General features: G+C 61.4%; 2 protein-coding genes across 3 annotated transcripts; one reads left to right on the top strand and one right to left on the bottom strand.

Annotated features, from left to right (window-relative positions):
• The first annotated feature begins 1,361 nt into the window (after nt 1-1,361).
• On the top strand, nt 1,362-16,779 carry CPLX2 (complexin 2). Of its 2 annotated transcripts, XM_057411900.1 has the most exons (5): nt 1,362-1,496; nt 6,066-6,162; nt 14,410-14,517; nt 15,013-15,188; nt 15,322-16,779. In XM_057411900.1, the coding sequence occupies exons 3-5, from the start codon at nt 14,487-14,489 to the stop codon at nt 15,517-15,519; spliced, it is 405 nt and encodes a 134-aa protein (XP_057267883.1). In that variant the 5' UTR covers nt 1,362-1,496; nt 6,066-6,162; nt 14,410-14,486; the 3' UTR covers nt 15,520-16,779. The 2 variants fall into 2 exon arrangements, with proteins under 2 accessions (XP_057267883.1, XP_057267884.1); XM_057411901.1 differs by lacking the exons at nt 1,362-1,496; nt 6,066-6,162 and adding an exon at nt 12,392-12,477.
• Nucleotides 16,780-18,498: 1,719 nt separating this feature from the next.
• Nucleotides 18,499-21,626, bottom strand: THOC3 (THO complex subunit 3). The gene is made up of 6 exons (XM_057411919.1): nt 21,391-21,626; nt 20,757-20,913; nt 19,692-19,896; nt 19,201-19,362; nt 19,001-19,101; nt 18,499-18,684 (listed from the first exon to the last, which is right to left on the bottom strand). The coding sequence occupies exons 1-6, from the start codon at nt 21,571-21,573 to the stop codon at nt 18,521-18,523; spliced, it is 972 nt and encodes a 323-aa protein (XP_057267902.1). The 5' UTR covers nt 21,574-21,626; the 3' UTR covers nt 18,499-18,520.
• Between the last annotated feature and the right edge of the window lie 5 nt (nt 21,627-21,631).

Raw genomic sequence — 21,631 nt, 5'->3', positions numbered from 1 at the left:
TTGGCTGCAGGCAGCTCTGTCTGCGGCAGCTGCATGGGGGGAATTCACAAGCGGTGCCACCCCGGCCGTCAGGACACCAGCCCCGGCGCTGCTCCTCCGCTCACATCCAAGTTTTGCTGCCTCAGCACTGAGGGGGATTGATTTATTCATCAGCCTCTGCATCCCGCAGCAGCCCTGCAAGGAGTGGTGCAGTGAGCTGCTGTGCGATGTGATGCGTGGCACGGCAGGGAGCAGGGAGGGCTGACCCCAGAGGTGGCTCCCTGCTGACCCACATCCTACCTGCCATGATGCTTGGATGAGGGGGGATTCCCTATGGTGGGGAATGAGAGCAATAACTCCCTGGGGCCACACTGCTGAACCCTCCCCAGGCACTAAGGCACAGCCATTCTGCATCCCCTTTTCAGGGCAGAGAGGCAGGACTCTGTTTTTCAGAGGACAATTGAGATCCCAATGGCCAAACCAACAGCAAAGACAAATTGCAATGCAAGAAACCAATCCAAGAAAGCACCAACCCCACAGCAACTCCAGGGCTTGGCAGGAGCTGTTCTGTGCACCCACAAACCCAAAGGAAACCCAGAGAACTGATTGCCTGCCTGCCAGGGAAGAGAGGGCAGCAGTTTGTGGAGAGGGACTGGGCAGGGAGAGAATGAGTCCCAGCAGGGTCTCAGGAGCCCTCTTGGCCATGCTCTGCACCAAGGACCAGGCCCTGAGCCAGAGTTTTGACCTGTCTGTGAGCCCTGTGGACCCGCAGCAGGCTCCCAGCTCATCATCACTCCTGTCCTCAGGATGTCCTGCAGCAGAGCATGGGCAAAAGCATCTTCAGGTGCAATGGGAGTCTCCCATTTGGGTAACACCACTGGCACACCAAGACCCACAGAGCTGCCCTGTTTAGAGACTCCTCCTCTGGGGGGCTGTCAGTGCCATGGGTGGGGAGCCACTGACTCTGGGGGAGAGAAATGCTGGCTCCCAATGGGGAGGATGAGTCTGGGAGGGCACTGCTGAATGGCAGTGGCCAGCGGCCACACGGGCTGGTACTGCGGTGTGGCTGCTACAGGTACCGAAGATGCAACTGCTGGGGCCCAGGGGCATAGCCAGGTACAAGGAGGATGCCTGTGTAAGGGGGAGCAACTCCCGGGTGCTGGCGGCAGAGCCAGGTAGCGGGAGGAGGATGGTCGGATAGCAGGGGGGCAAAAGCGGGGCTTCGAGAGGGGTGGCGAGGTACCGGGGGAGCGATTATGGGGAACTGAGGGGACCTGCCGGGCAGCGGGGGCAATCTCCGGGACCGGATGGGAATTGCCGGCTGCGGGGCCGGGGGCTGCCAGCGGGGCGGGCCGGAGGCGGGCACGGAGCCGGCCCCGCCCGGGAGGCCGTGCGGCGGAGGGGGAGCCAGCACCGGGCCCCCCCCCCCGTACCGCTCCCGCCTCCCTTCCGGCGGTGGCTCCTTCCCTGCGCCGGGGGCGGACGGGGCGCACCGGAGCCGCGTCGAGCGCAACCAGGTGGGTGAGGGGCCGGGCCCGAGGTGCCGCAGAGCCGGGGAGGGGGGGGGGGGGGGCGCGCACCGGGATCGGCCCCGACGATCCTCCCGGGGCCGCCGGCTTATGTAACGGGGCGGCGGCCGCGGGGATGCGGGATGCGGCATGCGGAGCGGGATGCGGGGAAGGATGCAGGTGCGAGATGCGGGGCTGAGCGGCGCGCCAGGACTGCCCCTCTGCAGGGATGGGGAAGTGGGGGACGCCGGTGTGGAGGGGATGGCATTAGAAGGGCTGTCACCCCCGGACTATGCTTTGCACCCCCCTCGTTCCAGCCCGTGCTTGCCTGGCCATCCCCTGCAGAGCAGGGAGAGGAGGGGACCTGGTCCCCCCAAACCCCCTGCCTGAACCCAGGGAGGCTCCACACAGCCTTCTGCTGTCAGGAGCTCCTGGTACCCACTGGGCTCTTCCCACGCCTCCCCATCACCGGCTTCCTCTTCCATCCTGCTCCCAGCGGCTAAGTCCAGCCACCCGTGGAGCATTCCAGCTGCACAGTCCCCAGTCCCCGGGGCTCCAACCCCTCTCCCTGCTGCACCGTCCCTACGAGGTCCCTCCTGTACCCCAGTCTCCAGCCCTTCTCCCCGCCGTGTCCCCAGCACTGTGGCTGCAGCACATGGGGCAGGTGGCTGCTCTGACCCAGGCCTGGCAGCACGCAGTGGCACTGCCACCCACATGGCACGAGCATGACCGGGCAGCCACTGCCCGAGGCAGGCAGAGCGGTGAGTCAGAGCAGTAAAGCAAGGCTGGTACCTTTGCTCAGGACAGGGCTGATGGCTCAGGGCTTCTCCATGCAACCAGACAGGCTTTGAGCGCGGTGGCAGCTGCTACATGAGGTTGGTGAAGGAGCCAGAGTGATTCAAGCCAAGCTGAGGTGCTGGGTTTGGCAAATGAGGATGAGGAAGGATGGGCCAGGCTCAGGGTGCAGAGAGGTGCCCTCCTTGCCAAACCTGCCCTCATCCCCCCACAAGGCAGGACCTTGAGGGTTGCCAGGACAAGCTCCAGCATGGCCGGGGAAAACAGAGAGCTCAGCCCGTGGCTGGCCGCACCACTCTGGGTGTCTGACCCTGGGGAAACTGGAGACAGCTCTGCTGAGACAAACCAGCACAGAAAAATGTCTAAAGTTTTCCTTGGCCATGGGCTGAGTGTTTGTTTCTTTGGTATCCTGATGTGATAACGTCCGTATTGAAATGACCCCACCAGACAGAGCTGTGAGCACCCACAGCACTGAAGGGTGGCTGCGGTTTGCACCTTGGTTCTTCCCTGCAGCCTGACAGGCCTGGTATTGCTTTCTGGGAGCCGAGGGGATCCCTATTGGTTTGCCCAGCACCGTTTAAGCACTGGAACTGAGAGGTCCCAGCGGAGGTCAGGTACTGCAGGGAAACCCTGCGGGGAGCAGATGGTGACCACTGGCACAGCTCCATCCCCACCACTGGGCCCCAACACATGCTCCCATGGCCCAGAGCTCGAGAAGTCTGGTCTGGCAGTGGTCATGGTCACTGCATCCCAGGCTGCCGCCTTTCCCACCAGCACAGAGCCGAAGCCCTTGGGCATCATGTGCTGCCCAGACACGCATGGCCAGACCCCCCTGCCTGGAGCAGGACCTTCCCAGTGACCAGAGGATCCTTGCTCTCGCCTGCAGCCTCTGCATGTTCCTGCCCAGACCTCCCCATTTGTTCTTATGCCAGCATCATCCTCGAGTTTAAATGATCCTTCTCCCTCCCCGGTGTTTACTCGCCGGGTGTATTTATAGAGAGCAATCAGGCCTGCTCAGCCAGGGTAAACAAGCTGCGCTCCTGCGGGCTGCTCTCGCGTGAGCACTCTCTGCTCACTCGTCCCAGGAGCTTTCCCTTCCGCTTCCCCTGGCTCCACAGAGCTTTCCTGGCCATGGAGGCCTGGACCATCTGACCCATCCAGCCATGGGCTTCCTGGGCCATGCCTCCAGGCTCCAGTGTCTCACAAGGTCACCCAGTGCCTTGCCAGGAGACACAGTGATACCAAGATTTATACCTTAAAACTTATAAACACATGTCACCTTTTCGGTGCTGTTCTGCACCACAGGTACCTGCTCCTCCTGCAAGCAGCCAGGCAGCAGGTCCACCCCTCCCTAGCTGGTGCCACCAGCTCCTCCTGTATCACTCACCAGAGGTTCAGCAGCATTTCATATCTCAGCCAAATCCCAGAGCCCAGTGATGCTGTGACCCAGACCTGCCCCGGCCCGTGGCAAGATGAATTCTGCATTAAGGTTTTTGAGGCTGAGGGTCCGCTTTTTGAAGGCAAGGCAGTTTGGGTCAGGTACAGGACCCCAACTGGGAAATGCCTCTGGGGGCTGCCTAGTGCAGCATGGCACCCCGACCCCTTTGCATCCCTGTGTGAGAGCCAGGACAGTGCACTGCTAGTGCTGCATCCAGTTTGCAGATACTTCCCCCAAGCATTGTGGCTCTGAGCCTTTCTTCTCACCCCAGTGCTCAGACACAGAGGTGATGGCAGCCCCAAGACGTCTAAGGGAGAACATCTCCCTTATGCAGAAGCACTTTGAGATGTGGCCCAGAGTCTCCCAGCCCCTGCACCCCACTGCTCCCCTTCCCCAGCCCACCCTCCTCCACAGACATTTGCACCAGCTCAGCTCACAAAGCAGGGTGCCAAGAGCTGGAGGTGCCAAAGCAGAGCTGTGGACTCGCTAATGCTCTCATCTCGAACATCAAGTTTTCACTGAATGCTGTGTCTTTTGTCCAGACCTCAGCTGGATAAAAGCAACCCTGCCAGCGCCTGGGGACACCACAGTCCCTGGAGCTGGGGGGGTCCTGGCACTGTCACCCTGCTCTGTTCTTCCCTGTCCTCTGCTCTGGCTGCAGTTGTCTGGTTGCCCGGACAGACAGACTGAGCTGTCCAGGTGGGATGCATATTCATGGTACTGGCAGGCTCTGCCCATTGCAAAGGCAGGGAAAAAAACACTTTGGTCCTGCTAAGATAAAAAATACCCTGCAGGGATCAGAGCAGGAACCCCCGGACCCTCTGCATCCTCTCGGGTCCCTGTGCAGGGGGTCCCTGTTCCACCCTCTGCAAAGGGTGGGAAGGGCAAAGAGTGGCTGATGCACACCCCAGGCTGTGGCCGGCCAGGCGAGGGACTGGTCCTGTCCCAGCCCAGCTGTCTGCTTGGCACGGAGCTGTCTGGAATCCAGCCACCCCCCGGCACACATCCCTGCAGCACTCCGCAGACCGTCTTACCCCGCTCCGCAGCCTCCCCGCAGGCTGAAGGAGGCAGCGGTTGTCCCCAGCAAAGGTCACCTTCACGCTGCTGCTGAGCCCTTCCCAGGCTGAGCTGGTGGCTGCATTTCCCAGGCAAGTCACCGTTTGGGGATCTCCTCGGGGGTCTCTCTGCCCCTTCCCCGCAGCCCCCAGAGCTCGGGGTCCCTGGGGTGAGCCTGAACCCTGCGAAATGCAGCGCTGTGCCCGGGAACTGGGGCCAGGCATCCCTGGTCTGTAATGCCTTTAAAAGGCAGGCTTCATCCATCCGTCCATCCATCCATCCATCCATCCATCCATCCATCCATCCATCCATCCATCCATCCATCCCAGTCCCAGCTCCTCCAGTGTCACTGTTTGCCTGTGTTTTCCCCAGCTCCCCTGCGTCATATATTTATCTCCAATTTGCCAAAGCCTCCCTCCTTCCCTAGGGTGGAGGAAAAGCCTTTGCTCGAAGTCAGGATGAATTTGTAACTTCCCCAGGAACCTGCTCCTAGAGTCAAACAACACAAATCACACTCATGGCACCCCCCGTCGCAGGGGCACCAGCAGCACTGTGGGGATGAATCACCCCAGAAACTCCAGCATGGCACCCAGCACCCTGGTACCTGGGTGTCTGCACAGCCCCTGCTCAGGCCAGCATCCCCCTGGAGCACCCCTGCATCCCCCTAAGCATCACAGAGGGATTCCAGGAAGGGACAAGATGCCAGGATAGAAGCTTCCTGAGGTCCAGCCGCAGTGGGGAGCCCAGAGCAGGCCCAGCCTTTCTCATACTGCAAAGTCTGAGCAAAGGCTTTTGTTCGGCAGCTTGTCTTAACTTCCCATTATGTTCTCTGAAGAAGGAATTCATCATCTGCAAGCTGAGGAAGGCAGAGTTAATGTGAAATTTTAAAACCCTCGGATAGTTGAGAGCCCTCTCAATATTTAATGAAAGCACCAAACTCCCGGGTGCCTGCAGAGATGGCCAGGGGCCCTCTGCCAGCAGTGGAGATGGTGTCCGTGATCCAGGAGAGGACCAAAGACCCTGATGGGCTGCCACCTCCTGCAGCCTGCCCCTCTAGGCTCCCACTTGGGTGACAGTGCCTCTTGGCAGCAAGTTGCTCCCATAGTTGGAGGTGGGATGTGGGAAGTGCACAGACACACCGTGGGAGGTGAGCTCTGCAGGCAGTGGTATGCTGTGTCAATCACCCATCAAGTGATTCTGCTTTGTCCACCCCATCCAATCCTTGGCCCCACCATGGAGCTGATCAACACTGTTGACCAACCTGACCACACTGTTGGTGTCTCCTGCAGGCCCTGTCTCCTTGCGATGCTCAGCCACCCCTGCGAGGTCCTCGTCCCCCTGCGTTAGGTGTGGAGCCTGCAGACGCCTGGCACTGCACACACCAAGGTAGGCAGAGCTGCCCCAGCTCCTGGGTGGACTGCACCTGTTCCATGTGGTGTAGTGCAGCCATGGGGGGATACAGAGCCAGTTGGGTCCCCCAGGGATGGGGAGGTCAATCACAGGCATCCTGGTGAGACCCCATTGCAGGGCGAGAGGCATCTGGACCATGAGCTAAGCCCACGGGAGTGTGGAACAGCTCAGGCTCTGGGGTGGATGCTGGGCACATGGGGACCGTGGCAGGTGATGGTGACTGTGGGGCTGACACAGGGCCAGGGTTTTTTTTCTTTCTCCTTTCTTTGCTTTTGAAAGCCCCCAGATGGGAAAGGTACGAGCCAAACCCCACTGCGAGCAGCCAAGAATGAATTTCCTGGCCAGAGCCCCAGCCGCTCTTGGAGCAGCGCCGGGCCCATCCGGCGTCACGCCGCAGCGGAACCCCCGAGTGCAGGCAGGCTGGGGCAGGTCTCAGCTGGGGTGGGCAGTGAGACCCAGACCCCTCCCTGCTGCCCCCCACCGCAGGGGTCTCACTCTCCCAGCGCCCCGAGTTAGGGCAGTGTGGGCTCATCCTGCTCCCACCAAGCTGCAGCTTGGATGGAGCCCAGTCACCCAGATGTCCCCCCTACACTGCCCCAGAGCACCCCACCATGCAGCCATCTGTTGCCATTGAAGGGCAGGGTGTCCCCGGAGCTGTGGCCTTCGGACGGCTCTGTTGCCCATGGCATGGGGCATCTCGGCTCCCAAACCTCCCCTCTCATGGGATGCAATGGATCCTTCTTACCTGAGAAGGCAGATGCTCTCCCAGGGCTGGATTGGGAGTTTGGGTAGAGCAGGACCATCCATCACAGTGTCCCCACTCCTCTCGTCCTCCCACTCCCCAGCCTCAGCAGTGCAGGGGGTGTTAAAGCACCTCAGGCTCTCTGCCCTCATCTCAGGAGCCCCAAAAAGCTCACAGGATCTTTGTAAAACCAGCACCTCTATCAGCACAACAGGGAGCTGCACCCAGGGGCTCATTTTTGAGGGTGTCTTGGCTGGAGGGGGGGACAGGCAGGGATTGACACTGCTCTACTATGATCTGGATGCCCAGTCTTGAGCTGATTGTGTCCTTGTCATTCATGCCTTTACCCTGCCAGTGAAATGAGGGTGGGTATAACCCCTCCAAGGCTTTCTGCAGGGAACGGGTGCCAAAATCCCATCCTGACAGAGAGCCAGGAGGGGACCTTTGGGCATCTTCTCCCTTCACAGTCCCAACCACCCCCATCGTCATCACCTGCACAGGCCCTGCAGGGGATCCCAGGGCAGCAGGGATGGAAATCACAGTGTGCACAGGCTGGTTCCTTCCCTGCAGGAGATGGCTGGGGAGATGGGGAGGGACAGGGAGGCAGTGGAGGGGTTGTGGGGGGCTTTTGTGTGCTCCCAAAGGAGTGCCCGGTGTGCTGCACCCAGCTCCGCACCGGTCCCTGCAGAGCTGTGGGGGTGTGTGTGCCTGCCATAAATATTGATGGGGTGGACTCAGCGCAAGGGTGTCTTTATATACAGCGATTGGGATGTAAATGCTGGAAGTACCTGCTGTGTGGGCAGGAGAAAGCGGTGTAGGTAATAGCACTGAGGCTGAATGCACAGTAGCTTTTTTACAGGGAGGTGGGATCCATTCTGTATAGGTTGGGGAGGTGGGAAGAGCACAGGTGAGTAACCCCCGGGGTCATAAACCTGTTTGGGAAGTCAGCCAGGCCCGCAGCAATCCTAAATCTTCCATGCGAGACTGCAGCGAGCCATCGTGGCTCCCACAGCCTGCTCCCCGCACAGCCACACCAGGATAAACAGCGAGGGGCTGCAGTGCCTCTGTTTAATAATGCATGGCACAGAGGCACCGGACGCTTGCTGAGAGTCGGGAGCTGCGGGGACAAGGAGTCACCACTGCAGCACTCATATGGTGGGGTCCATCCCAGCATCCCCTGGATGTGGACACCTCAGGGGTCTGGGTGACCCTGAGACTGAGGCTGGGGGAGCAGAGCTCCTCATTGCAGGGAACAGAGCAGCAGCAGCAAAGCCGAGGCACTTGGTCATGCAGTGGCTGGTATCCCACCACACTGGATGCTTCCTAAGTGGAGCCTGGAGCTGGGTCCCTGTCCCCTTGGGCACTGTCACTGGGAGTCCCTCTGTCACTCTCTCGCACAGATGTAGGTGTAGATGGTCTTTTTGGGGAGCTCTGGGAGCATCTTTCCCTCTCAGGCACCATGCTGGGAACACCTGGAAGCCAAGGGCTCAGTGTCCTCCTTGCCCCATCCCTCCTCAGCCACAGCCACTGCGGCTCACACACTGGCTGTGGTGCCCAGGACGAGCATGCTGGGTCCTGCAGGCACCAGTTCACAACCAGCTCCTGCAAATGGCCCCTCTGGGGGATGAACACATCCCTCACTGTGCACAGTGCCATGATCCAGCCCCACCAACCATCTGCTGCAGCAGCTCCCCGACACCCACTGCCCGGCCCACTCTGCACCCCACAGCACGGAGCTGGGCAGGGATGGGCTGGGGGATCCCCACAGGCAGGAGCAGACAGACAGGTCTATGGCAGCAATGCCGATGGGTCTGCAATAGTGGTGGTAATGGGGCTGTGGTATTAATGCAGATGGACGCACGATAGTGATGCACAAAAAGCCACAGCATCAGCCCTAATCCAGACAGCAAAGCCCAGAGCCAGGGAGATGTGGGCAGCCTCAGGGCATGTGGCCAGCAGAAGTTATCCTGTGAGGGTGGCTCCAGAGGTGAATTTGGCCTGTTTTCTCCATCCCTCTCTGGTGAGCTCAGGATCCCCCACTGCGGTGCTGCTCCCACTGTTGGGCAGAGCATCGCGGCAGAGCCAGGGTCAAGCCATGGCACCAGCCACCTCCCTGCCCACCATCACCCGGGCTCATGGCACACTCCTGTGCCAACCCCAGAGCAAGACCTGCATTCACACCCATGCCTGTCATGGGGGGTAACAAGGAAATGGGTGCTGTGGGGCACCCACGTGTGCTGGGTTGGTGCTGTGACTTGCTGCAGGGCAGAGCAGTGGCTCTGGCAGCCCAAGGGCTGGACATAGGCAGGTCTTGAGCACCTCATGCTCACCCTGACCACAGCATAACAGAGTGACCCCGGGTCCCTCTCACAGCAGCAGGAGGGACAGAGTGCTGTCCCTGCAGCCTGCGCTCAGCCGCTGCGCTGGAGGGACCAGCTCCAGACTGATGCTGTAGCACGGTGGTGCCTGCCCCCATTCCTGTCCCCACCGGGTGCCAGCCCCAAGAGGCCAGGGCTGCTCTTCAGAGGTGCAGCTGCTGCATGTTCTGTGCTGCCTCTTCCCCTTCTCCCCGCTGCTGTTTTTGTTTTGTTTAAGAGGCTGGGTTACGAATTTTAAACAGCCTCCTGAAAAACCCAATTACCTCCAGAAGACAACCTGATAAAAGCTGCCTAAGTGGCACTGTGGAAATCGCCTTGTGCAGCAGTGGAGGGAAAACCAACATAATAAAGCCTTTGGAAATGGAGTTAACCACTTTTAATCCCTCGGTGCAATGAGAAGGACCAATAATTATTTTCTGCAGAGATGGGGGGGGGGGGGGGGAGATAACTGAAATAACTGCCCTGTGGTAATGAGTGGCAGCAGGCTGGGCTGGCAGTGCTGCAGGGATGGGTGCAGGTATTCAGGGACCCTCTTCCTTCTGCTATGGAGCTTTGCAAGGGCCCACAGAGGCTGTGACCTTGCAGGCTGTGGGGGCTGAGGGTGATGCTTGGGGCAGGCTTGGGGTGGATGCAGTGGGTGATGTGGCAGCTAGCTCTGTGTCTTCTCACCAGGTGGGGAGCAGAGCAAGGTGCTGCTGGGGCCCTGGCACCCCTGGTGAGCCGGTCCCCAGGGGCAGCACTGGGAGCTTCCTCCTCCATCTGCCCACAGCTGCCCCCCATCCATCCCATCCCATCAGTTCCATCCCTTCCTGACTTTCCAGGCAGCCACCCTGCAGGTGATGCTGCCCAGGATGATGACAGGGACCATCTCTGCCCAGTATGTGCCCATGCTGGGCACAAGTGATCTCCCATCACCAGGAGCATCCTCCAAACGCCAGCCAGAGCCAGCTCAGCTCTGGGGCTGCGGTGGTCTCTATGGCCCATCCATGCAGCAGGGGCGTCCGCAGGGGTTGCAGGGCAGGAGGATGGAGGTGATGCCCAGGGCTGGTGATGAGCCTTTGGCTGCCCTTCCCATGGGATCCCAGCCAAGCAGGGCAGACTTGGACACCTGCCAGCCCGTCGGCTGCAGTTGTGTGCCGGCACCAGGGCAGTTTGGCCACAGCTCACGTGAGCTTCGTGCTTCCCACAGCAGGGGATGGGGCCGCTTCACCCACCTTGCACCCTACCTGGGGTCCCATGCTTGGGGACAGCATTCCAGGCCAAGTCCCGTGGAGGGCAAGCCCAGCTCAGCGCTGCACCCCGGCACAAGCAGGGGCCTGCCAGCTTGTCCACAGCTCATACTGGGAGCAGTCCCTGGGCACGCTGGAAGCTACTGGGGGAGGATGTGCTTAATGAGCCGAGGCATCTCCAAAGATTGAAAGACTGCAGGACCCATCCCAGGAACAAAAGGAGGCGTTTGTCAGGCGCTGAGAGACGGACGCGTTAATTCCTGCTGGCTGTCACACTTATCTGTAATGAATTTGTGCTCCGCTGTATTATTTTTAATACAATAGGAGCGGTGCCGCCCGCCCACCGCCCGGCTGCCGGGAGCGCTGACGTCAGCGCCCGGAGCAGGGCTGCGGCAGGACGGATGGACGGACAGACGGACAAAGCCTGTCTCAACACCCACCATCCCACCTCGCTGCCCACACGCAGGGCACGAGGCCTTTATTCCATGGAGGTGGAGAAAGGAGTTTGTGGTCAAGGAAGGAAAGGGAGGAAGGAGGCTGAGGGCTTGGGACTGGTGGAGATGGAGTGTGCCAGGGGGTGTTTTGGGAAGCGGTGAAGGGGTGAGGAAGAGGGCTGTGTCCTGGATGTGTTGTCCCCATGCTGAGACCCGTCCACAGCAGTGGACAGCCGTCAGGGCTGGAGTTGTCAGTGCATGCGCATACAGTCGGTGCCGTGTCCCTATGGAGGTGTTGGGCTGGCTCTTGGGTGCTGATTTTGCCCTCCTCTTCCCCAGCAGCAGGATGGCTCCCCAGTGCTGCCCCACATGCTGCATCACTCCCATCCCCCCTGCAGCAGCCCTGCCAGGTTTTGGGGGGCATCTGCAGCCGGTCCCAGCCCCTGCAGGCTCCCACACATAGAGGTTGGGGGTCCCTGAAATGACCCCACACCCAGACCCTCGCCAGCACTCTCCTGGGCTGTAGTTACATGATTCCCCGCAGGGCTGCTCCTCCAGAGCCTCACCATTAAGCACCAGCAATCCCCAAAGCCCGGCTCTGAGCACCACTAATCTGATTTGCTAAAGGCTCGTCTCGTTTCTAATAACTCAGGGCTGGATTAATTAGGAGGCGCCGGCTGCCCCTGTGCGGGGCATGCGTCTGTCCCCGGGGTCTCTCCATGCATTAGAATGAGGGTGGGAGGCCCAGGAGAGCCCTGTCCCAAAGGCGGGGAGTGGCTGAAAGAGCCCCTCTCTCTTTGGGCAGGCACAGAGGGCCCAGTCAAGGTGATGTTCCCTGTTTGGGAACCCCCCTGGCTGAAGGGGGTCCTGAGCTCTGTGGGCATCATGGCTTTGATGCCACTGCACTCCCCAACAGCATCCCCTACCTGAGCACCCCCACCAGCCATGGGACACCCCGGGGGCAGGCAGCACCAAAAATCAGAAGCTGGGGCCTCTGAGCGGTGGCTGTTGGTGGGGGTGAGATGGTTTATGAGGGACTTTCAACTCCTGCAACCACCCTGCACCGCTGCGCAGGGGGACGAGGTGCCGGGTGAGGGAGCAGGGGGGTGCGGGACTGGGAGGGGGGCAGCTCCCCGGTGGCTCCGGCCCATGAGTGGATTAATGCCTCGTTTTGCCCATTAATTGCCGCGGAGGTGAATCATTAGCCCCGCGCAGGACGCGCTCCCCCATCCCTTCGCTGCGGGAGCACCGGGAGGGGGGGACCCTTTGGCATCGAGGGGAGCGGTGCGGGCTCCCCGGGACTGTTTTCTGGGGGTCGTGCGGCGTTAACCGGGGGGGGGGGGGGGGCCGCAACCCCTCCCTCGCGGGGCCGGGCTGCGCGGTGGCGGGGGGTGTCGCCCCGGGCGGGCCCACGCGTGCCGCCGGGGGCGGGCGAGGGCCGGGCCGCGGCGGGGCGGGGCGGGGCCGGGAGGGCGGAGCGGCGGCAGCGGAGAGCGGCGGCGGAGCCGGTGAGTGCCGGTGCTGAAGGGACAGCGCCGCCGCTGCGGCACCGGGCGGCCCCGGGCGGCGGGCGGGGCCCCGCGCCGCATCCAGCGTGGGGAGGGGGGGGTAAGCGGTAGGGTCCCCGCGGCACCGCGTCCCCTGCACGACCCCCCTCCCCTCCGCGGCTTCCGCCCCCCCTCCCCCCCCCCTCCGCCGCGTCCCCGGTTTCCCCTGCGCCCCCGGTACGTGTCCCCCGTCCAGGGTCCCTCCCGCGTCCTCTGTGCGCTTCCGCCCCCCCCCCCCCCCCGCAGTGTACCCCTGGGCTCCGCAACCTTTGCGGTGCTGGTGTCCCCCGCATGCTGGGTGTCCCCTACGTCCCGTGTCCCCGCTGTCCCCCCCTCCCGCCCCCCCCCCCCCCCCCCCCGTGTTCCCTGCGTCGCTGCAGCCCGTGCGGCCCCGATATCCCGGCGCTTGTCGGTGTCCCCCGTTTCTGCTGTGTGTCCTCCAGCGTTGCCCGTGTCCCTGCACCCCCCCGGTGTCCCCCACCGTACCCCGGTGTCGCTGTGCCCCCCTCATGCAGCCCCCGCGTTCCGGTGCTCTCGGTGTCCCAATGGCCCCCGGGTTTCCCTTGCACCTTCCCTGCAGCCCCGATGTCCCGGCGCCCCACGGTGTTCTCGCGGCCCCAGTGTCCCCTGAGCCCCCCCTGCAGCCCCAGGGCTAAGCACGGTACTGCCTGGAGGAGCTCCCGTCCCCGGTGCTGGGAACAACAAACTTCCCTGGTTCCCGGTTTGTGGAGCCCCCCCACCCTACCGCGGGGTCCCGGGGTGGGGGGGACCCTCAAGGCTGAGGCACCCATTGGGACGTGCACAGACACACACACACTGCAAACTGCACCCCCAGACTGCGAGCACAGCCCTGCAGCCCCCCCAAGCACAGAGGGCATGCGGGGGACATGAGCAGATACCCCCTTAACACCCCCCCCCCGCTGCCTGCAGCCCCCTACACACACACACACACACACACAGAGCATGCAAACAGCCTGCAACACCCCCACACGTACACACAGTCTGCAAACTGGTGTGCACCCCCCCCCGGTACAGCCTGCAAACCCACGGCCCGGCACACGCAGCCCCCCCGCCCCTACACAGCCCGCAACCCCCCCACGCAATGTGCAAACACACGCAGGCAGCACAAACACGTACACAGAGCACAGCCTGCAACCCCTGTGCTCACGCTCACCCGTGCGAACCCCCACACGCACATCCGCAGAGCTCGCGAACCCCGAAACTCATGGGTGCACACACTCAGAGCTTGCAAACAGGCTGCCAGCCCGCACACCATGCGGGCACACGCAGCTTGCAGCCCCCCAAGCTTACACATGCACACACACATGCATGCACACCCCCCGTGCAAACGCAGCCTGCAAACACACCTCTTGACCAAAGCTCCATCCTGCACACAGTGCCCTGCACGCTGTCACCCATCCCCAGCACCCGCAGGGATCACACACACAGGCACAGGCTGCTGCCTGCAACCCCTACAGCCCCCAAACACCCTCACAACCTGCCAACAGCCTCTTCCCCCTTCCTCTGCAGAGCACATGCACTGCGATAGACACGCGCGCACATGCAGCACCCCGTGTCCTGCTGTGCCGCGCTGGCAGACCCAGGCAGGGTCTGACACCCCATACACCAAAGCTGGGGCTTGCAGTGGGTGATGGTTCCCCATCTCTCCAGCCCCCAGCAGCACCCCAGGGCTCCTGCTGCTCCACTGAGGGCAGTGCTGAGGTGGAAGGTCCCTCCACAGGTCCCCAAAGCTAGTGGGGATGCAGGGAGAGAGAGGGCTGAGGGGAGCAGGCACAGCCAGCAGGCAGATCTGCCCGTCCTGGGGCTGGAGACACAGAGGGTTACGTCACGCCTGGGCAGGGTCCCCAACCATGTCCCTCTCTGCCCATGCAGGTGGCCCAGGTCAGCAAGCCCGGACAGCAGTGGATGAGCGCTGGGCACTGGCCTAGCCGCACACACACTCCGGCACCATGGACTTTGTCATGAAGCAAGCACTGGGCGGTGAGTGGCCGCTGCACCCTCTCAGGGTCCCCCCTCCATAAGCGATGCTGGCTCAGCACCCCGGGGAGCATGGTGGGGAGGACATGCTGGGGGAACGGAGCCATGGGGAGAGGCAGCAGCAGTGAGGAGCTGCCAGTGGAACCCTCAGGACTCCCATTCCCAGTGCCGGCAGTGCCAGGCTGGGAAATCCCGGCTCTGCTGCCGCTAAGTAGGATTCCCCGGCGGGTCCCCTGGGTGCCAGCACCAAAGGAGCTGCTGGCGTCTCCCCCAGCTGACGCTGAACTAGGACAGCACAGGCAGCCCATGGCAGTCCCCATCCCCAGAGCCTCCAGAGCCCCTCTGCAGCTGGCTCCAGAGCTGGTGGCCCTGGGGATGTCCTGGGTTGTCCTTGACCAGAGGGGTGCTCCGTGTCCTTCCTGCCTATACAGGGGCTTCTGCAGCCAGCACCAGGCTGCAGCACCCTTGGGAACCAGCCGATGGTCTTGTGCTGTGCAGGGGCCACCAAGGACATGGGGAAGATGCTGGGGGGTGAGGAGGAGAAGGACCCCGATGCGCAGAAGAAGGAGGAGGAGAGGCAGGAGGCCCTGCGCCAGCAGGAGGAGGAGCGGAAAGCCAAGCACGCCCGCATGGAAGCCGAGCGGGAGAAAGTCAGGCAGCAGATCCGTGACAAGGTGGGCACTCACCTCCCCTGCACCCACGCCAGGATGGGGCTGGGGAGGGTGTCCTGAGGCGGTGGTGATGGGCACGGGGCAGAGTGTGGGCAGCACCCACTGCCTGCCCTGCTGAGGGCCTGTGTCCTCACAGTATGGGCTGAAGAAGAAGGAGGAGAAGGAGGCGGAGGAGAAAGCTGCGCTGGAGCAGCCATGCGAGGGCAGCCTGACGCGCCCCAAGAAGGCAATCCCGGCGGGCTGTGGGGACGAGGAGGAGGAGGAGGAGGAGAGCATCCTGGACACCGTCCTCAAGTACCTGCCCGGCCCGCTGCAGGATATGTTCAAGAAGTAACAGCACCACCAACCCTGCCATGGGGTGCTGGGGCACGGGCGCACGATCCCCTCCCACCCCTCCATCAGCTCCCTTGACCGTGGAGGGGGGCTGTCCCACACTCCCTCCTCATCTCCTCCTGCCCTTTTCCCTGGACCAGACCAAACACCCGCCCCGTCCTGTCCAGGCAGTGCCCCCCCACCACGCCAAAGGGGATCGGCCCTGGCTGGACAAGGCGAACCGGGACCAAATGCACTGATGTAACCTCGCGGCAGGCTGGGGGCACTCCAGGCCCTACTGGCCCCCGGGGTGGCTCCCCATGCCCCTAGCCCTGCCCTTCCTGCCCTTCCAGGGGACCCCGGCAGGCCTCTGCTTGCCTGCCCTTGTCCCCAGCACTGCCATCCCCCTGCCCCATCCCGCCTTGGGCCATGCCCAAAGCACAAAGCCAGGCGCCCTGCCCGCAGCTCCCCCCATCCCTGGTCCCCAGGCAAGGGGGTCCCCTGGGGCTGCCCGGTGTGTCCCAGCATCGGGGGGTTGGAGGGGACCCCCGCACCCCTCCCTGCATCTCTGGCCCCATAGTTAAAGCCATATCAGTTAGACTGCAATACTTCAGCACCGGCAGGAGCGGGCATCACGCTCTGCCAACCATGTACAAAGGCACGTGTGGGGCAGGGACCCCCCCTGCCTCGTCCCCCCCAGCCCTGTCCCTGCTGTCCCCACCACTCGCTCGTCCGTGTCTCGTCCCCGCTGACCCCTGTTCTCGCGTTGGTGTCTCTGTGCCAGGGTGCGCCCCGTCACTCCATGCGTCCTCGTGTCCGCTGCTCACCCTCCCACCCCCCGAGTCCCCCCTGTACCCAGGGTCACCCGCAGCGCTGAGCCGAGAGCCCCCCACTGCGCTGCCGGGGGCCCCCGCTCTGTCCCCTGCAATAAAGCCAGCACGGGGCTGAGGGCTGCCAGACCAGGAGAGCCCGGCTGCTCCCAACCCAATGCTGGACACACAGGTCCCCTGGGCCTGGGAAGGGATCCCTGGGCAAGCATCCTGGGTACGTCCCAGGATCCGCTGCTTGCACCCCAACAGAGGGATGTGGGGGAACAGCCTCAGCCCAGCCCTTGCAGCACCGTGCTCTGCTCTCCCCATGCTTCCTCTGCCACAGCCCCCAGCTGCTCACCAGAGCCCTCCCCGGGAGGAGGCGGGCAGCTCTGGGCTCCACAGACATGCTGTGACCATCCTGCTCGAACTAGTCTTTGACAAAATAATATAATAAAAGGATTTGTACATTGCTTCTTTTCAGTCCTTGATCCCCTGAGGTCCTGCAGCAGCTCCCTCGCCCCTTCATCCCCCTGCGGGCTGAGACCTCTCAGCTCATCACATTAGGAGAGGCCACAGGGCCCCAGCGAGGCCATAGATGAAGGGAGAAGCCACATACAGCCCCAGAGCCCTGTGCAGTCGAGCTGCCTCTACACACCCCATCCACCTTGCAGGCACCTCTCTGGGGTTGGGGACAAGGCAAAAGGGATGGGTGCTGGTGGGCCACCACCCCACAGACATGGTAGAGGGCTTGTGCCCCTTCTCCCCGATTCTGGGACTCCCCTCACAGAATGACTGGGGATACCCCAGGGGTACATGGGCTGGTTTTGGTGGTTCATAGCCTTCTGCCCCGCCATGAGCAGGGCACAAGGCTACAGGCAGACCCTGGGCAACAGAGCACACTGTGCCCCCCCCCAGGACCCCTGGCAGTGCCAGGAGGCCTCCATCCAGAGCCAGCCTCAGCTTTGACTGATCTGCCATCATTTACTAGCAAAGAGCTCAGCTGTTACGCAGGCGGCATCACCAGAGTAGTCACCTGGAAAAGCTTCTGTCAGAAAAAAATACGAGGGTAGGAAATGATAGAGATCTTGCAGGCAAGGTCTCCATCACAGGCAGGCTGCACCCACTGCTGTGTGGTGACTGCCTGTGACCAGCATGTCAGCACAGGGGGAAGAAAAGCCCCACAGGACAGCCGCTCCCTGGCCTGGGGAGCAGGGACAGGGGACACACCATGTACCACCCGCGGCAGGGGTGCAGGGAAGGGCTCTGCCATGCGTGGGACATGCAGCACCTTCTGCAGGGGCCACAGCCCCGTTCCATCCCATGCTGCCAGACAGGCGCAGGGATACGGAACTGGACAAGTCCCTGTGGCTGTCCCCATCCTGTCCGTGCCGCTGGTGCCACTTGTCACCAGCGCGGGGGCGCAGCGCCCTCTGGTGGGGTGACAGCGCAAGACGGGAGACAGCAAGAGGGGACAAGGACAAAGGGGACAGCCCCTCCACACAGACCCCTGCCATGGCCAAGGGGAAGGAGGCAAGGAAAGGGAGAGCAGCTCAGCACCTGCTTCTGCCCCCCCAGAGCAACCACAGGCACCTTCGTTATGGAAGAGGATTTATCAAAATTAGAAAAACACACCACATACATTAAAAAAAAAAAACAAACACAAAAGAAACAAACAAAAAAGCCCCAGATGGGGAAACATCCCCCAGTTCACATCCCCCCATCCTCCCCTTGCTGCCCCAATGCAGGCAAGCAACATGGGACATCTGGGAGGTGATAGGACAGGCTGTGCTCCCCAGATTACCCTTGCCACCCAGCCTTTGGGGCCAAGGGGACATCACGTAGCTGAGCGCTGCTGGGGAGCCTGGCCTGTGCAGGTCTCCTCTCATGGGAGGCTCCTCAGCAGTCACCTTCAGTGACACAGTTTCTTTGGCCACCTGCCTTCAAAGCAACGCGCCTCCCCTCATGCCCCAGAGAGGAGGCAGCAGCCCTCGGAGGGCAAGGAGGGCCCTGCCCGTACCCCCCATCCTCCCCAGCACATAAGCTGCTTTTTCACCGATGCTCCTGAGAACAGAATGCGCAGAGCTGAGCCTGAGGTCGCAGCACTGCCAAACAGGCAGAAGAGGGGGGCCATTTCCTTACCCTGACCTACACTAACTAAGCACCCTCCCATCAAGAGAGCAGGCAAGCGCTGCCTCCCCCCGTGCAGATTCATTAGGAATCATTGGGGAGGCCAAAGAGCTTGACAGTTCCTGCCTCCCTGCTGCTGTCGTATTTGCCATCTTTGTCGTCACAGGCGAAGGCCAACAGCGGCCTCTTCGGGTGCCAAGCCACTGTGAAGGTGGGGGACTCGCACTGCACCTCCCAGAGCTTCTCTCCTGCATGGAAAAAGGCCCATGTCAGCTTGGAGAGCCCGAGCCCTCTGCTGCCCCGCAACACACACCAGAGCCAGGCACCCGCTGCTTCCCTGCTGCACAGAGCAGAGGAGGAACAAACGCTGCTACAGAGCCTTTTAATCACCCGGTAACAAGGAGCAGACATGACACGCATGCCTGCCACCGACTAACGAGGTAGAGGCTCCCCCTCACGGCGCTCTGCTCTACACAGCAATACTCTCAGACTAATTCTCCCGGTGCCCTCCCAGCTCCACTAGCCCTTCTCCCTCCTTGCTGCTCCCCAAAAAGAAACCATTACCTGTCTCCACCTCTGCAATGTCGATGAAGTGATCTTCTGATGCCGATGCCAGCATCTTCCCATCATGGCTAAAGCTCAGCGTTCGCACGGGCCAGTCAAGCCTGCAGCCACAGAGCAAAGCAGACAGCAAACCTGTGACATCATCTCCTGCACGGGCACCAGGGAGGGGAGGCAAACAGCTCTGGGACAGGACTACCTACCGTGAAAAGCACCTCACACACACCAGTTCATCCACGTCCCAGAGGCTGACCAACGCATCAGCACTGCCTGTGGCAAAGTACTTCCCCATGGGATCAAACTTGATACAGATGCAGTTTGAAGGATGGGCATTGATGGACTGAATGGGTTTCAGTTCTGGGTAGCTGTGGAGATAGACAGGGCAGGAAGCAGTGAGAGAAGTGGAGGGCTCGAATACAAGCAGGGCAGGCATGAGGGACACTGGGATGGACTGTGAGCAAACCACCAGTGCAGGGCCATGCTCCTGGAAACGTTGGGAGAATGAGGCAAAGCATCAGGGTTACTCTCAGAGAGCCCAGCCGAGAATTGGAGCAACCTCAGCTTCAGGCAAGTTCATTCCCACCCCAGAGGGCTGGGAATCACTGGAGTGTGGGGCTCAGGTTCCCCAAAAAGCAGCAAAAGGGCTTGCAGACTGGTATCTGCCACAGCCATCCTAGCTAGCCACAGCACCTACCTGAGAATGTTGATGCAACCGTTCCCATTAGTGAGGAAGAACATGTTGTTATCGTTGTTCCAAGAGATCTCATTGACCTCAAACTTGAACTGTTCCTCAGCTTTAGAGCGATGTGTCTTGGCATCAATGAAGGTGACCACGTCATCCTTGTTCCCTACTGCAATGGTCTGTCCATCAGGGCTCCAACAGATGTTGATGTTCTCCCCTGGAGGAACAGAAAGGCAGCAGGTCCCGTTGCCACCCAGTAATTTACAGCAGCCACACATTAAGCAGACAGGCAGCCTTTATTCCTGATCCAAGGCCACAGTCTGCTCCACTAACTCCAAACCACTCCCAGACGGGACTGAGTGCCAGACCTGCAGTGTAACACATAAACCCCATACAGCAGCTGTCCAGCAAATAGTTATTGAAAACTAAACTTAATAGGACTGCAACTTCAAGCTGACATGACCACATCATGACCTTTCCCACTTCATACAAAATGGTTCCACAGCAACCTCCGAATAAGGTCAACTCAAAGAGTCTCAGAATCCAGTGATCTTTGAGATCCAGAAAATACATAAGCCAACAATAAATACCTAGGTATTTGCTGTCAACAAGGGTAAGAACAAGGCAGGTTGCAGTTATGCCATCTTACAATGCCATTTCCAGCCCCCAAACCTCAAAACTGAAGCTTTCCAAGGGAAAAGATGGTATCTGGGTTAACCAGTACATGAATTGAAATAACTGGGTTTTCTGAATCTACAAAAACTTTTACTTCCACCATGGCTCTCTGCAATTTTGCCTTTCCTCAGTCTCCAGTCTGGCAGCCCACAGACTCCAGAGACAAGTACACAGGACATTATAATAGCCAGCAATGAAATTCAGCAGTTTCTCCAGTCCAGACATCAGAGTACATCAGCTCTCACGTTCACTGCTGCTCCTTCCAGATGAGTGCAACACAGAGATAACAGCACTCAGCAAAGACACCCCAACTACCAATACCCACAGTAAGGGTGCAAAGCACTGCATCGCTGCCGAGGGGTCCACCACAGAGGAGGTGCTGTGGGGAAGGCAGAGCCTCACCTTTGGTATTGACAGTGGCGATGCACTTGGTGGTGCGGACGTCCCAAATGCGGATGGTTTTGTCCCCAGATGCTGTGACAAAGAGGTCAGGGTTGCTGGGGTGCCAGCAGAGCTGGTCCACGCTGTCCCCATGGCCCCGGTAGTTGTTCTCCTTCACCTGGAGAGAGAGGACAGCAAAGACAGGATGAGCCTAGTTCTGCCCCTCTCCTATCCCAGAATGCTGCACCCTATTACCAGAGGGGGGCGGGAGCCCAGCCCAGAGCCCCATCACCGTGTCAGTCACACCCTGCGTCCAAAGCCGGCCGGCACGGAGCAGCCCTCCCTAGCCTGACACCAGCTCCAACCCTGGCACCAGCCTGCGGCGTCCTTGGCGACGCTCCCCTCCCGGTACAGACCCAAGCACCTGCTTCGACGTCTGGTACCGACCACCGGGGCCAACCCACCATGCCAAAGCGGCGGGTGTCCGAGCGGCCGGGACTGGAGGGGTGGGTCCGTGCTACCGGCCCGAATCACCATTCCCAGTCCAACGGCTCCCGGGATGCCTCTGCACCGATCCAAGTGTCTGCTCCACGTGCCCCCCCCCCCCCCCCCCCTCGGTGCCGAACCGCCGCCCGCCCGGTGCCGGGGAGCTCACCAGCCGGTCCTTCTCGAGCAGGAAGACGCTGGCGGTCTTGTCGAAGGAGCCGGAAGCGAGGCGGCGGCCGCAGCAGCTCCAGGCCACCGAATGCACCTTGGCACCGTGCGCCGGGAACTCGCGGCTCCGCGTGTTGGCGCGGAACAGCTCCTGCATGGCCTGTACGTAAGGCGACAGCGCCATGGCGCGACCGCCACCGCCCCGCCCCGCGGCCGCCGCGAATGACGCACTTCCGCCGCCC

Source organism: Pezoporus wallicus, unplaced genomic scaffold, assembly GCF_028554395.1.
Source record: "Pezoporus wallicus isolate ANWC-B61680 ecotype Strahan unplaced genomic scaffold, APGP_CSIRO_Pwel_v1 contig_6354, whole genome shotgun sequence".
Taxonomy (NCBI): Eukaryota; Metazoa; Chordata; class Aves; order Psittaciformes; family Psittacidae; genus Pezoporus; species Pezoporus wallicus.
This window is presented reverse-complemented; position numbering and strand designations above follow the sequence as displayed.

Excerpts from the sequence above, each read along its gene's own strand:
- THOC3 (XM_057411919.1), bottom strand. The coding sequence starts at position 21,573 with ATGGCGCTGTCGCCTTACGTACAGGCCATGCAGGAGCTGTTCCGCGCC. Across the intron at positions 20,914-21,390 it reads TGCTCGAGAAGGACCGGCTG|GTGAAGGAGAACAACTACCG; the intron begins GTGAGCTCCCCG and ends CTCTCTCTCCAG. Across the intron at positions 19,363-19,691 it reads GGTTGCATCAACATTCTCAG|CTACCCAGAACTGAAACCCA; the intron begins GTAGGTGCTGTG and ends CTATCTCCACAG.
- CPLX2 (XM_057411900.1), top strand. The coding sequence starts at position 14,487 with ATGGACTTTGTCATGAAGCAAGCACTGGGCG. Across the intron at positions 14,518-15,012 it reads CATGAAGCAAGCACTGGGCG|GGGCCACCAAGGACATGGGG; the intron begins GTGAGTGGCCGC and ends TGTGCTGTGCAG. Across the intron at positions 15,189-15,321 it reads GGCAGCAGATCCGTGACAAG|TATGGGCTGAAGAAGAAGGA; the intron begins GTGGGCACTCAC and ends GTGTCCTCACAG.